The sequence below is a fragment of the Fukomys damarensis genome, unplaced genomic scaffold (genome assembly GCF_012274545.1).
Source record: "Fukomys damarensis isolate Sample0158 unplaced genomic scaffold, DMR_v1.0_HiC HiC_scaffold_16, whole genome shotgun sequence".
Taxonomy (NCBI): Eukaryota; Metazoa; Chordata; class Mammalia; order Rodentia; family Bathyergidae; genus Fukomys; species Fukomys damarensis.
The window spans coordinates 123,718,519-123,732,466 of record NW_022900928.1 but is presented as its reverse complement, the minus strand read 5'-3'; the positions used below and the strand labels follow the sequence as shown (position 1 = coordinate 123,732,466).

Sequence of the window (13,948 nt, the reverse complement as noted above, 5' to 3'; positions counted from 1 at the left end):
ATATATATATGTATATATATAAAGACTAATAACAGTATGTTATGCATCGATAGCAGCAACAGCTTTTCCAGATTCTGCAGTCATCTGAACAAAATTATAGACATTCAGCACATTCCATTTAAAAAAACAAAAAACAAAGAGAAGAATAATATCCAGAAAACAGCAAAGTTCTGCTGCAAGAAAATTACAGCACTCTTAAAAAGGGATTGTAGAGGACATCAGAAAATGGGCAGATGTCCCCTGCTTCTAGATAGCCAGAGTCAATATTGTCAAAATGGCCATACTCCCAAAACCATTATATAAATTCAATGCAGTCCCAATCAGTATACCAGTGGCATATGTAAAGATCTAGAAAAAACAATTCTAAAATTCATATAGAACCAGAAGAGACCCAGAATAGGAATTTTAGGCAACAAAAGCAAAGCAAGAGGCATAGCAGTACATGACTTCAAGCAACAATGATTAAAAACAGCACAGTTAAATAAAAACAAAACAAAATGAAACAAAAATAGAATAAAAACAGGCATGTGGATCAATGGAACAGATTTGAAGACAAAGAAACCTCCCCAGACACATTCAGCTATTTGATCTTTGACAAAGGGGCCAAAAATATAGGTTGGAGGAAAGATAGCCTATTCAACACTCATTTGAGTGAGGCAAAGTAGAAACAATGAGAATGATAAAGGATGAACAGAAGGGGGATAGGAGATGGAGCTCTTGCAGGAAGGAAGTAGTCCAGGGGGAAAAGTGTGAGAGATTAGGAGGAGGGAAAGGGAAATAAGTAGAACAAGGATATGCCATGTTCAGGAACCTACTAACCTCAATTAATGTAAACATTATTGCCATAACATGAGCTAAGATCATAATATCAATAAGAATGAATAATGAGGTAGGGGAATGGGGAGGAGGGTATTAAAAAAGAAAAGGAAACAAGCTGTGGTATGTACAGGTAACAACTCCCCAAGATGATTGTAAACTGCACAAACTGACAAAGTGTACTAATAAAATTTAAAATTTGAGAAATAATTTAAATTTAGTGACTATTGTATTAGACAGGAATTGTATACATCTTCTCATTTTGTCTTAGTTCCTAACATTGCTTCTTATGTTACAAGCAAGAATTTAATATATGCTAAAGAAATAAGTAAAACTTAGCAGTTAACAAAATATAAATTTTTGTAATACAAAAAGTAGGCCCCTGGTTATTAGTTAGGTAGATAGACATAGAGTCTTATTAAGAAGATCCGGGACTAGAAAATGTAACTTAGTGACACGATGCTTATCAACCATGCACACGCCCTGGGTCCAATCCCCAGTACCAAAAAAAGAAAAGGTGATTCAAGTGAGTTTTATCAAGACTGGACATTTCTGGGCTTTTCATTAGACTGGGGAATGCTAATTTTTTAAAGGTCTGAGACCCTTAGCCCATCCAGCAAAAGTGGGTGCAACATTACTAACAGGGCTGCATATTGAGGAGGCGATTGAGAAGAATCCCTGGCTAAGGAATAAAGCTCCTTAAAACAAACAAACAAACACAAAAACAAAAGACAAGTAGAAATGCATTTGTACTCTGATCCTTTAGAGTGGTCTATCTAAAAAGTGTTTGCAAAATGTTACAAACTGAAAGCCCATGTTTTCAATTCAGGGAACCTTAGCAACTATTGTGATGAAGATGATTTGTCACTCATTTAGGACTCAACTCTTGGAACACAAAAAAATGCTTACATAAAAAGTGATTATGCTGTGAAGGGATGCACTCACTTGGGGAAGAGAAAATAACAGAATTCCTTCTTACTAAATGTTGTTTCAAGAAGATAGCCAAGAGGATTTCTCCAACAGTGAGGAAAATGATAGCAGGGGAGCAAATGATGGAGATAATGAGACACCCTGAAAGAATGCCAGGCCTATTTAAGACTTCAAACCAGTCTTTCCCCAATGAACAGATGCTTTGAAAAGTCCTTCTTTCAATTGATTATCCCAAACCACTGATCACAACCTGGTATCCTGCAGAAGCTGAACTCTGACTAATCTCTCTTTCGGGGCAGCAGAGCCCAGGAACCAAGAGAGAGCAGAGAAGCACAAGTGTGTGCTGTGGGTCTGGATGTTTTTGGGAGGTCAGTTAGGAGGAGGAAGAAATCCAGAGAGGGAGGAGATTTGCGAAAGTTTAATTGATGCAGAAAAAGAGAAGAAGAAGGAAGTAGGGAGACAAAAGGAGGGCAAGGGAGGAAGAGAGGGAGACATCAAACATATAAGACAAGTCAAGAACATGGGAGAAAATTAATAACTGACAGGTTGGGGGTCATGGGGGTCATGGAGAAAGCAGGCAGTGATGGAATCCATAGCACAAAGAGACTCCGGCCCCTTCCCTGCAGAGAGGAGGGGGTGCGGAGGTTAGGCACAGGTAGGTTCAGAGGTAGGAAACTGGGTGAGTTACTTTTTTCTCATTGCTGAGACAAAATATCTGGCACCCAAAGTTCAGTGGGGAAAGGTTTATTTGGCTTATAGGTCATAGAAGTTTCAGTCCATAATCAGCTGGCTCCAAGGCAGGGTGGCACATGGCAGAGGGACAGCAGTTCGTAGTGGTGGGCAGTGGCAAAGCAACACAAGACCTTAAGAGCATCTTCTGCCCCTTTTATTTTCTTCAGACTACTTAGGGTGGGTAGCACTCAAGCCCAGCGTAGCCCCACCATGAACTAATCACACACTCTAGATTCCATCACCTCCAAACTGGCCCCACCTCATTCACATGAGGCCTTGGGAGAACATCTAAACACAAGCTGTAACAGGCTGAGACAGCTGCTAACTAATGACGGCTCTTACTTTCCCAGCAATCTACATGGTGAGACCACCTGATGCGAGGTCAGGGAACATCATGCGACTAAAGGTTTCATGATGGTTCCGGGAGCTAGGAACAGCTGCTGTGGGATAGGGAGGAAAGACAGAGGGAACAAGACCAGAGGGCAGCCTGGGTAGAGCTGGATACCATGCCAGGCCAATCATTTGGCTCCTTTTTTAAAAAAAAAAAAAAAAAAGTGACTCCAGCCTAGGGTTGGAAGATTTTGTAGGAATTTACCACAGAAAGGGAGTAGTCTGGGGAGTGGGAGGTATTGGCAAGGACATGGCTGAAGCTGTATCTTTTGACTTGGATGGCTATACAAGGCAGAGGAGGGGCTGGAGATTTAGCTCAGTGGTTCTGCTGCCTGCCTCACAAAGGCAAGGTCCCGAGTTTAATCCCCAGTACCACAAAAAAAAAAAAAAAAAAAAAAAAAAAAAAAAAAAAAAGAAAGAAAAGAAAAGAAAGAAAAACAAACAACAACAACAACAAAAGGCAGAGAGGACTGGAGAGGGAGAGAGAGGATGTAGGGGATGGAATTACTGGTGAAGAACAGATGTAATGGAAAACTGAATCCTAGAGCTGCTGGCATGAGTGCTCACTAAGTTGCCTAGGCTGACTGTACATTGGATCCTCCTCCCTCAGCCTTCCACTTAGCTGGGATGACCAGAGTGTGGCATCACACTCAGCAGAGGCAGGATGTTTTAAGGGAATCATGATCTTGTGGAAGGGCCATGGGCCTGAGGGACCACGGGAGAGTGAGGTGTACACTGGGCTGGCTCAGTGGGGCCCACTGACTCCGGAGGCTCAGGTGGGGCTCTTCGTGGCTGCCCTGAAATGTTTCAGCACAGGTGTGGCTTCAGGATGAATTTCCCTCTGATGTGAGACTTATTTAGGTGAGCTGGTCGAATTTGGCTTCTCTTGCTGATCAAAGCTGTCAGAATATGAAGTAGGAGCAGCAGAGTTAAACTTACGGATTTCTTTCTCTAGACCAAGGTGGTCTTATATCAACCCAGAATTACTTTTGAATATGAAAAAACATGGTGCCCATTTCCTGCCCTACAAGAAAAGGACTTCATTGGGTGAAATAAAAAGGTGTCTGGTGATTCCCCTGAGGAAGAGATGGCAACAGAGCCCTAAAGAACCGAAGCCGTTTGTTCTTCAAGGAAAAGAGATTCTGGCTTGTAGATGGCAGGCAGTGTTTTTTCCTCTCTAGTTTTGCAAAGATAATCAAGATGTTCTGTAAAAAGTAAGAGTTTGGGGTGACATGAGGTTGATGTGTGTGTAGTGGGAGCCTTTACCTTTTATTTTAGATATTTGTACAGCCAAATTATTTTTATAGGGAGCAATTATTACTTATAAGATATGATCAGCATATATGGTAAATGGTTAAATTTAAAAAATTTTCTTATGGTAAAAGACACATTGCTGTTCATCCTCTTCAACATACTCCTCTAGCTTTGAACACACTTACCCTCCCTGTTCTTACCACTTTCTGAAGCAGTTCTGGCGCTCCTTTTCGTGAGGGTCTTTATAAGGTGTGGTTAAAAACTATGGTGAGTGCTACTGGCAAGTGCCATACAGCGGAAAGACAGGCTTACCAAAACATTACCATGTGTCCTCTCCCACTTTCTTCACCAGGTCTGGCAGCGCGTGACTGCTGGCTCTTCCTCAAAGTCAAAATGACCATGAAGTGAAACGTAAATGTCTCGAATCAATTCAGGACCCGGAGCCAGCTGACAGTGTAACCCAAGACTCAAAGGGAGCTTTAGAACAGCTTCAGAAAGTAGCCGGAATGATGGGATGTGTGTTCCAAGCTAGGGGAGTATTTTCAGGGAGATTAATGGCAATATGCTTTTAATGTAGAAAATTTTTAAAAAGTAAACATTCACCATATGTTAGGATCACATCTTGTGACGTAGGCTGATTATCTATAGTCCAAAAATCTGAAATGCTTCCAACTCTGAAATCTTTGAGTGCCACCATGATACCACAAATGGAAAATTCCACACTTGACCTCATGTGACAGGTCACAGTTAAAGTGCAGATACATTAAACATGTGTCAGATCCCTTCAGGTTACTTGTATATGGAACATAAGTGACTTTTGTATTCAGACTTTGGTCTCAGCTCCGGATATCTCATTATGTATATGCAAATATTGTGAAACATGAGAAAATTAAAAAATGCGAAACACCTCTGGCCCCAAGCATTTTAGACCAAGAATACTCAATCAACATGTAATCAGATATTCCTTGCTAAAAACTAGCAGATGAAGAGGAAAGACAGGAAGGGAAGGTAGAAGGAAGGAAGGCATCAAGGATGGAAGGAAAGGAGGGAGGGAGCAAAGGAGAGCAAAGGGAAATGAAGGGAGAGAGTGCAAAACGAAATTAGGTGGCGAAAGAATTTACAGAAATGAGAGCAGGCGATCAGCTCTACATTACGAGGCACAAACTCCCATGGCCACGAGTGAACTCTGTAGGGCACAGATCTCTGCGTCTTTCCCACTGTGGATCTCAAACTTTGCTATGCATTGGAGCCACTCTGGGGGGTGTGAGACTTCCCGATGCCCCGGTGGTGGCACCCTGGCCTGGTAGAAGCAGAAAGTCTAGGGCAGGATCTGGGTGGCAGTGTGGTCTGGTGACCCCCAGCTGGTTCCAATGCACAGCTCTCTGGGAACCCCAGGCTTCCAGGGGCAGAATTTAGAGATTCCAGAAGAGTAGTTTTCAAACTGTTCTGAGATACACAGTCCCCTGGTGAGGGGGCCCGGCAGCCACAGTGGGAAGCAATGGGGAGAACTAAGGCGGCCCCATGGGCAGGGAGACCCTCAGCCCCAGCTCTGTTTGCAGTATTTTAGCTTCCAGCTAAGACTCTGTTTGGGAAAAAAGACTTCTTATTCTGAAAGAGAGTGAGACAATGGGAATCATTGATTGAGAGAGAGCACGGACTGGCCAATTATGGCCCAGAAGCTAAAAATGGTTTTCCATTTTTAAACAGTTGGAAAAAATTATGATACATGATAATTATGAGATTCAAATTTCAGCGTTCATAAATAGAGTCTCACTGAAATTCAGCCACATTCATTATTTATTTATGTCTTGCCTATGACTATTTTGTGGCAGAGCCCAGGGTCTGGGATATGGTCCATGTGACCAGAAAACTTCAGATATTTACTACATGGCCCTTTACAGCAAGTATTTGTCAGCTTCTGAAGGGAGCAACCGAAGTCTCCACTATTCTTTTCGTTTTTGCACTTGGATAGTCATCACCTCTCCATTTCTATCAGAGCAAAAATGGAGATACTTTGCGTCTGTGTACAGCAGTCAACTCATTTTAGGCCTGCCTTTTCACTGTCATGATTTCGGATTTCTTGCTCTGAGAGATAAATATGTACAATTCTTTGTTTCTCCCCTTTAAATAGGTGGTTTTTGGAGCAGTGCTAGTTCACAGTAAAAGTAAGGAGAGAGTGCAGTCCCCATGTAATTCTTCACCCCAACCCCGCACACACACTGACTCCACTACAAGGAAGGAGCCCCCCACCGCCAGGCCTCTGTCACTTGCAGCCCATGGTTGACAGTGGGGTTCACTCTTGGTGGTGCATGTTCTATGGGTTTGATAAACAGGCAGTGATGCTGGTCCCATTACAGTATCACGCAGAGTACTTTCACTGCCCCTAAAAAGCCCCTGTGCCCTGCCTCCTCTCCTCTCCCTCCACCAACCCTGCCAGGTACCATATATTTTTACTCTCTCCCTCGTTGTCTTTTACAGGACGCCGTGGAGTTGGATGCAGACAATTCGTAGCCTTTTCAGATTGGCTTCTTTCATAGCAATAAGCAATAAGCATTTGGGTTTCTTCGATACCATTCTCTTTGGTATTTGACTGAAGTCTGGAAGAGGCAGGGATGGGTCCTGGATACCGGTATCTAAGGGCCATTAACAAGGTGGAGGAAATTGTCCTTTCCCGACATCCTCTTGGGGAGAGAGCTGTGAGAGGTTCCCAAGAGTTGGAGGGTGAATGATGCGATGGTGAACTGCCCTCCGGAGAGAGATGCAGCTTCCTGCGGGAGGGGAGGTTTGCTGAGTGCTGCGGGATCAGAATTTACAAGTTTTGACACTGTAAGATTGGAACCAGAATGGGGTTTTCAGGAATTAGAGCTCCAGAGCTTCCACATAAACAGCCCCCTTTGTTTTCCCACACAGAACTACCCTGTATCCTACAAGGAACATTTGCTTTAAAAAGGAGCCGAATTATTGGCGTGGCTGGAGTGCCCGCATTTTCTTGGACTAGCCCAAGAGATATATCATTATTAGCATAATCTAAAATAAAGACCACCAACTTTGAGAGATCGAATTCCTCTTTCAGTCCTTATCTTGATGCGTGGCTTTTTTCTTTCTGCCTGGTTGGTGACACATTCTTTACAGCACCCAGAGAGGTCACTGAATGACATGTTGGGAAAGTCCTTGCATTCTTTAGATGATTTAATCTACTAGAAATACAGTATTACAAAGTGGCCATTTATCCTCAAAGTCTTGCCCTTGTCAAAAACCTAATTTAGGGAGCCAGGTGCATGCCTGTAATCCCAGCACTCTGGGAAGCTGAAGCAGGAGGGTTGCAAATTTGAGCCCAGCATAGATGACTGAGTGACTTAGCCAGACCCTGACTCAAAAAGGAGGACAGGGGACTGGGGACATAGCTTAGTGCAAAGGCTCTGGTTCAATCCCCAGTACTGCTAAGAAAGAAAAGAAAAGAAAAGAAGAGTGAACCTTGAGGGGGAGACAGACAGAGAGGTTCGGTCCAGCCAATTCTGCTGACTGTCTGTTCTGGACGTGGCACGGTACAGGTGGGGGGTATTGGTGCTCTTGGTACTTAGCCCTTAGCCGATAGAAAATGTCTTCTTTGTCCACTCGTTCTCCAGGTCCAGTCGAACCCCGGCCTTGGCTGTAGGCATGGTGAGCTCCCTCCTCTGAGTGGCACCGTGGGAACTGACGCATTCCATCAGGGCCCCAGGCTGACTTCTGTTTCTGCTCAGAGAACCCTGGAGCCCAGGAACCGGAGAAGCCGGGCCAGGAAGTTCAAGACACGCTCTCTGGAGTTTCCTCAGCCCAGCGGGATGTCAGAGGCCAGCTCTGGTGATGCCCCCTGGAAAAGCCCCAGCCGGTCTGCCCAGGCCAACAGCTCAGCCATGGGCACCCAGCAGCATTTGCCTTCTCCCCGCCTTGAACTTGGGGCCAGAATGCAGATCCTTAGGGAAAACAGCTTTCAGAAGCTTGGGTCTGAGATGGATGTGGACACAGGGTTCGCTGTCCTTAATTCAGAACCCAGACCATCATTTTGGAGCAGATTTCCAAAGGATTTTTGGGTCGGTCAACCATCTAGTTTGCTAGACTCTTCCTCTGAGGTGACCGCCACCAAAACCGAAAGAGCCCTGAGGGAACAAATTCACCCTTTGTCACTTGCTGGCCAAAGGGAACTTGGTACAAGGAAGATGATCTCAAAATGTCCCCTTTACCTGCCAGTCCAGGCCGAAGTAAAAGAAAAAGAAGAATTCTTTATATAGCACACACACACACACACACACACACACATACACACAAAGTGTTTTTCTGAAGCACAAGATCAAATAGAATGTTCTAGAAATGGGACATTGCCCCTGAAGCATCCTGTGTCTTATCCTTCTGAGAGATCTGAACGTTGTTGTGCACAGATCTGCAATGCTTTCATTTCAGGTGTTCAGAGTGAAAAGGTGCTGCAGTGATTATTTATTTGCTGTCCCCCATCCACAGGCACACAACCAAGGATGGAGAGAAAGCCCAGCACCTTGTTCCCAGGAGATGCACTAACACAGCTGGATGCTGGGAGTTCAGCAAGGATGAGGATAATTGTATTGCATGCAAATAAGTGAAAAGTGTTACCCACTGCTGATTAGTGTGTGCAATTTAGTTTTAATTTTCACTTGGTTTGCATAGCTCATCCCCCTGGATAGCATGGACTATTTAGTCTTGTGTGCTTTTACATTTTTATGTGACCTCTTTTATAAGTAGGCCCTCTTCACCACATATCCCCTTGGGATTCTGCCTTGAAAATTTGCAGCTGGAATGAGTGAAAAATGCAGTGTTTTGAACATGGTAAACAATTTATTTTAGCCTGTTTAATGAGAGGCACACTGGGAGCTAGACAACTGGGTTAAGAACGAAGGGTAGACTCCAATGGTAGAATGGTAGAATCCTGCTCTTTGGTTTCTTGTTTCTGCTTTACACTGAAGAGGCCAGTGGTTCTTCCTATAGACCAAGGAAAGTTTTGGATGATTGGGAATTGAGATCCCACTGAACACAGCAGGAAGATCGGATTGGCAGGGCCACTGGAGCAGGAATTCCCAATGTCTTCTCAAGTAGTCATCATTCATCATTTACATGTTCACTTGATAAATACTTACCCAACACCCACATTTCAATAAAACATCATGCGTATATGGTCCACATACATTCTGTGGCCATCAACCCAAAAGATGTTTATGGTTTGCAACAATGATGAATCGACTCTATCAACTCCTAAAAAGATGTCGAAGCCCCAACTCATTCCTTTAAGAACTTCTTTCACAACCAGTGTCTGCATTTGCCACTGAGGACGTGATAAGCTTTTACAACCTGCAGATGGGGAATGGGCAAATTATGAATTGCAATTCTAATAGTAAAGGATAAATTCTCAGTTGCCCACATGCTGAATTTTTTTCCCTGTTTAGGCCTATACATAGGTTTAAAAATTTTTTTGTGATTGTGTATTTTAGTTAACTTATGAGGTTATTTGATTCTATGAACTTCATTTTCCAGGACAGCAGGACAGATATTATGTAGAGATATAAATGCTGTTTTAGCTAGAATTTTTGTTGTTGTTGTTGTTGTTGTTGTTGTTTTTTGGTAGTGCTGGTGAGGAGAACATTCTAGGCAAGTGCTCTACCACTGAGCTGGATCTTTAAGACCTGGATACTTGCTCCACCCAGTGGGGAGAACCCCAAACTGAGGCCTAAACACAGACCTTGTGGAAGCAAGTATAGACTGGGTTTGTGTGCTCCGCCCAGAAAATGGATAGAAGCGAAGAGAGTTACAAATGCACAAATATGAAACTCCTAAGTTGATTTTTTTGTATGTCTTTAAAACATCACTGTACTCTCATTCCCATTCTATGTCTCTTTCCAAGATTAAATTTTGATTTTAGAAAAGCAAGCTGAAGACCTTCATTGCAGCAAGGATTTCTATAATAAGAGCCTTTTAAAACATTTTATTTCACTCAGTTACTGAGCTACCTTGAAAAGCACAGCGGGGAGAAGTTTTAAAATTTCCTTCCTACTTTTTTTGCACTAGCTAAATTTCTTTAGCATAATATGAAGGTAAGAATACAAATACCTGCAATCATAAAGAATATTTAGAAATTCAAATGAGAAACTCACGAAACAGACTCGTAAAATAATATACTCTTCAGTTGTCACCTATGGTAACCTACACAGCGTGGGTCTACTTTACAACAGGATGGCATGGAAATGCCCCTTGATGGGTGATGGAGGCCCAGGTTTTAAATGTCCTATTTATGTGGCTGTGAATGTCAGGCTCTGTTGATCCTCTTTTGCCTTATTGACTGTTACAAAGGCTGCTTGAAGAATCAAGACGATGTATATGAAAGCATTCAGATATCATTGAGTACTACAGATGTGGAAGATTTCTTACTATCATTGTATTTTAATTTATATTATTTTGTATTATTAATGCAATAGGCCCTCCAGACGCACAGTTTAAAAATGTCACGAGAACTCCATTTTTATGAAGCAAATTATAGTAAAATCAGTGAAACAATAAAAAATCCACTTAAAATTTTTGCTGTGTGCCACTTGTTTTACATTTCTACATCTAACAAGAAGATTAAGTACAGTAAATAATCAAATATGTCCTAGAGTTCAGTGGACACTTCTGCAACAGAATAAATTATGGACTAATTTGACAGAATTTATCAAATAAGTCAAGCCTAACTATAATTATCCTGTTTTCCCTACAGTGGAAAATGATCGCTTTTTAGTATATGTGCTGCCAGAGTGAACACAAATGATACTTTTTAAATCTGAGAGTTTCCTGATGATCAGAACATGTTTTACTTTTCTTTATAGGTGTACTGAACATTAGTTGCACTGAAGTAATTTGACAACTTTTAACCTTTTTAACAGTATGGGACACTTTTTGGCAAGCAGAATTTGAACATGGCTAAACTTGAACAGAAGTGGTAACATTTGGAAAGTCAGCTATTTGTACACAGAAGAACAAAGGATGTGGGATTCAGGCGTGCTGGACAGCGGGGAGAATACAGAGAGACGGTTCCATCTTGGTGTCCACAAGGCGGGGGGGCTGGTCCTCCCAGCTGCCCACCTCTGCCCTCTGCTTAGAGAAGAACTTTGTGAAGGTCTTGGTCTTTCTGTCACCCTGCAAAAATCCACAGAGTGGCACTAGTGCCTTTATGCAAGAAGAGTCATGGGTGGGAAAGCTTCTTTCTTCTCTGGGTTTCCCTCCCCTTTTCCTCCATATTCCTTCTTTCCTCTTCCTTTCCCTCGCTAACTTTCTCCCCACTCCTCCCCCCTCCCTCTCTCCCTCCCTCTCTCTCTCTCCCTTCCTTCTTTCTCCAGGCTTCACTGTGTTTTAAAGTCTTCTTTGCTGCATCTCCCAGGGTTCCCTTAAAGGCAGACATTGGTTGCACCTTCTAGAAGGAGGGAATCATCCCTGACTCAATTCTCTCCTTTCGCACCACTACACCTTTCTCTGAGGTTTGAGATGTTTCTTGAGTAGTTATCACAGTTAGCAATTTTTAAAATTCCTGTGGCACATCACAGGAAAAGAAAAGGCATTTATGACCCTCTTGGCACAAAATTAGGATTTATGTTATTAGAGTGGACTTAAATTTTATTTTAAAATATATCATCTGAAAAGTCTTATTTTTTTCCAGAGACCACTTGGGCTATTGAAGACACAACAAGGTTCCTGATTGCTGATTTCCAAATCTTTCTTCAGCCCGATGTTCCTGAGGTGTTTCTTACAAGGAGAATAATTCTAAGCAGGGACAGTCATTGCTGAATTGGAGCTGGTAATAATAAAGGCCAGCATATGACTTCCTGTTTGCAAGGTCCTCTCCCAAACATATGCATGTGCACATGCATTTTGAGGCAGGCTCTACTTATCCCCAATTCTCATATGAGGAAATGGAAACACAAGAACATCCACAGCCTAGTCTAGAATTGCATGAGTTAGTGCTATAGCTATTAGAATCCCAGAAGTCAGGCTGGAGTTTGTGTTTCCAGCCACTCTACCTCCCTATCCTGAAGGGTGCCAGAGAAGGTAATCTTAGCTCATCACACACCTTGCCTGCCTCTTCTCCATGCCTAGACAACTGCTGCACTGACTGGGTTTTGTTCCTGATACTCAAGTACACCCTAACTGTCCAGAACAGTCCACCCCCAGATGCGCCCAGAGAACTCTTGTCATTTAGGGTTCAGGCAAAACCGTCTTGCAGGGTTTGATCAGTTGACACTTGTGAAAGCAACCTTAGAATCCACTCTCACCCACTGGCGTAGGGGCTTCTACAGATATCTTGTTCTAAGCATGGACAGCAAAGTAGGAACACAGAAGAAGCTCACAGAAGAGGCTCATGTTCTCCAGACAATAAAGGTAAGAGGTCATCTTACTTTAGTTTGCCGTAACAAGATGCCGTATACTGGGTGGCTTCAATAACAGAAAACTCATTGTCTGAATTCTGGAGGCTGGAAATTTGAGATCAGGTGTGACTGCTAATCATGACTGCCAACTTAAATGAATTTAAGAAACGCCTAGCAGATTAGTCAAGCACACTTCTGGGAGTGTTTGCGGGGGTTTCCAGCAGTGACCCTCATGGCCAGGGAACTGATGGGGGAAATCCCACCTGACTGAGGGTGGCACTGTCCAATAGACTTGCAGCCTGGATGGAATGAAAGAGGAAGATGAAGGAGGAAGTCACCCTGCTTTTAAAAAGCTCTATTCTTCTTGGGTTGGTTCATCTTTTGGTGCCTTTGCCTGTGAACATCAGACTCTACTTTCTTCAGTCTTTCATCACAGGCTCTCCCTTGAGATTCTAGGCCTTTGGTCTCAGACTGGTACTGTATCTTTGCCATCTCTTGTTCTTTCTTTAGCTTTCAGCTTCTTGTACTGAGCAGCTACTGGAACCTCAGGTGCTCTGATGCACACATAGCATCAGATTGTAGACTCTCTCCTCTGATCCTGTAAGCCCGTCTAATAAATTTGTGTGTGTGTGTGTGTGTGTGTGTGTGTGTACCTGTGTGTTTTCCATGTTGATTCTGTTCCTGAGAGGACCCTAAACAATGCTTAGTATTGGAGTGGTGTCATTGCTGTGGCTAGACAAGCCATAGAGTATGTAAACAGAGCTGTATGAGGGTTCTGCTCAGGGCTCAGAAAGACAGAATTCTGATAGGAATGTAGGCAGTAAAGGCCAGGCTCAGGAGGTTTCAGATGAGGACTCTATTGGGATTTGGACCTGAGGCTATGTGTGTTACATTCGGGCACAAAACTTGTCTATATTTTACACTTGCCCAGAGACTTTAGAGAAGGCTGAGTTTAATGGACTCACAGACCTGTTGGAGGAAATTTCAAGGTAGCCTAGGCTGTAGCATATACATCTGACTGCTTTTAGCCAGATTTATAGTGAGAAAAGGGAGCAAAACGCAAAGGAAAAAGATTTGGGAGAGCTTAAGTTTTAGTCTGAAAGAATCATGTGCACAGTTGGGGCTGAAAGATGTGTGTGTGCTGAAGAGATTAGTGCCATTAAAAAGAAGCAAGTACTTTGCACAGGGATAAGAAGAAAGATGCCTTGAAGGCCTCTAAGAAGTCAGCAAGACACCACCCATCACAAGCTTAATGTGCAAAAATATAAACCTTTTATTGAGAGAAAAGTTCCAGGGACGCCTCTGAGAAGGGCTGCCTAAGAATCGGTTCCCTGGCATTCATTTCACCATTCTCAGTTGTGCAGACACTCAGAGCTCACAGCAGCCATGACTCCAGAAGGCCTGGCTACTACTTGAGTCAGCTGCAGACC

General features: G+C 43.1%; 1 protein-coding gene across 1 annotated transcript in view; it reads left to right on the top strand.

Moving 5' to 3' along the window:
* Positions 1-9,281, top strand: part of Fam124b (family with sequence similarity 124 member B) — a gene marked incomplete at its 5' end in the record, with an annotated part of 20,703 nt that extends 11,422 nt beyond the window's left edge. Inside the window, one exon of the mRNA XM_010611787.3 lies at positions 7,749-9,281. Within this exon, the coding sequence (XP_010610089.2) occupies positions 7,749-8,390 (642 nt within the window). The remainder of the gene's footprint in view (positions 1-7,748) is intronic.
* Between the last annotated feature and the right edge of the window lie 4,667 nt (positions 9,282-13,948).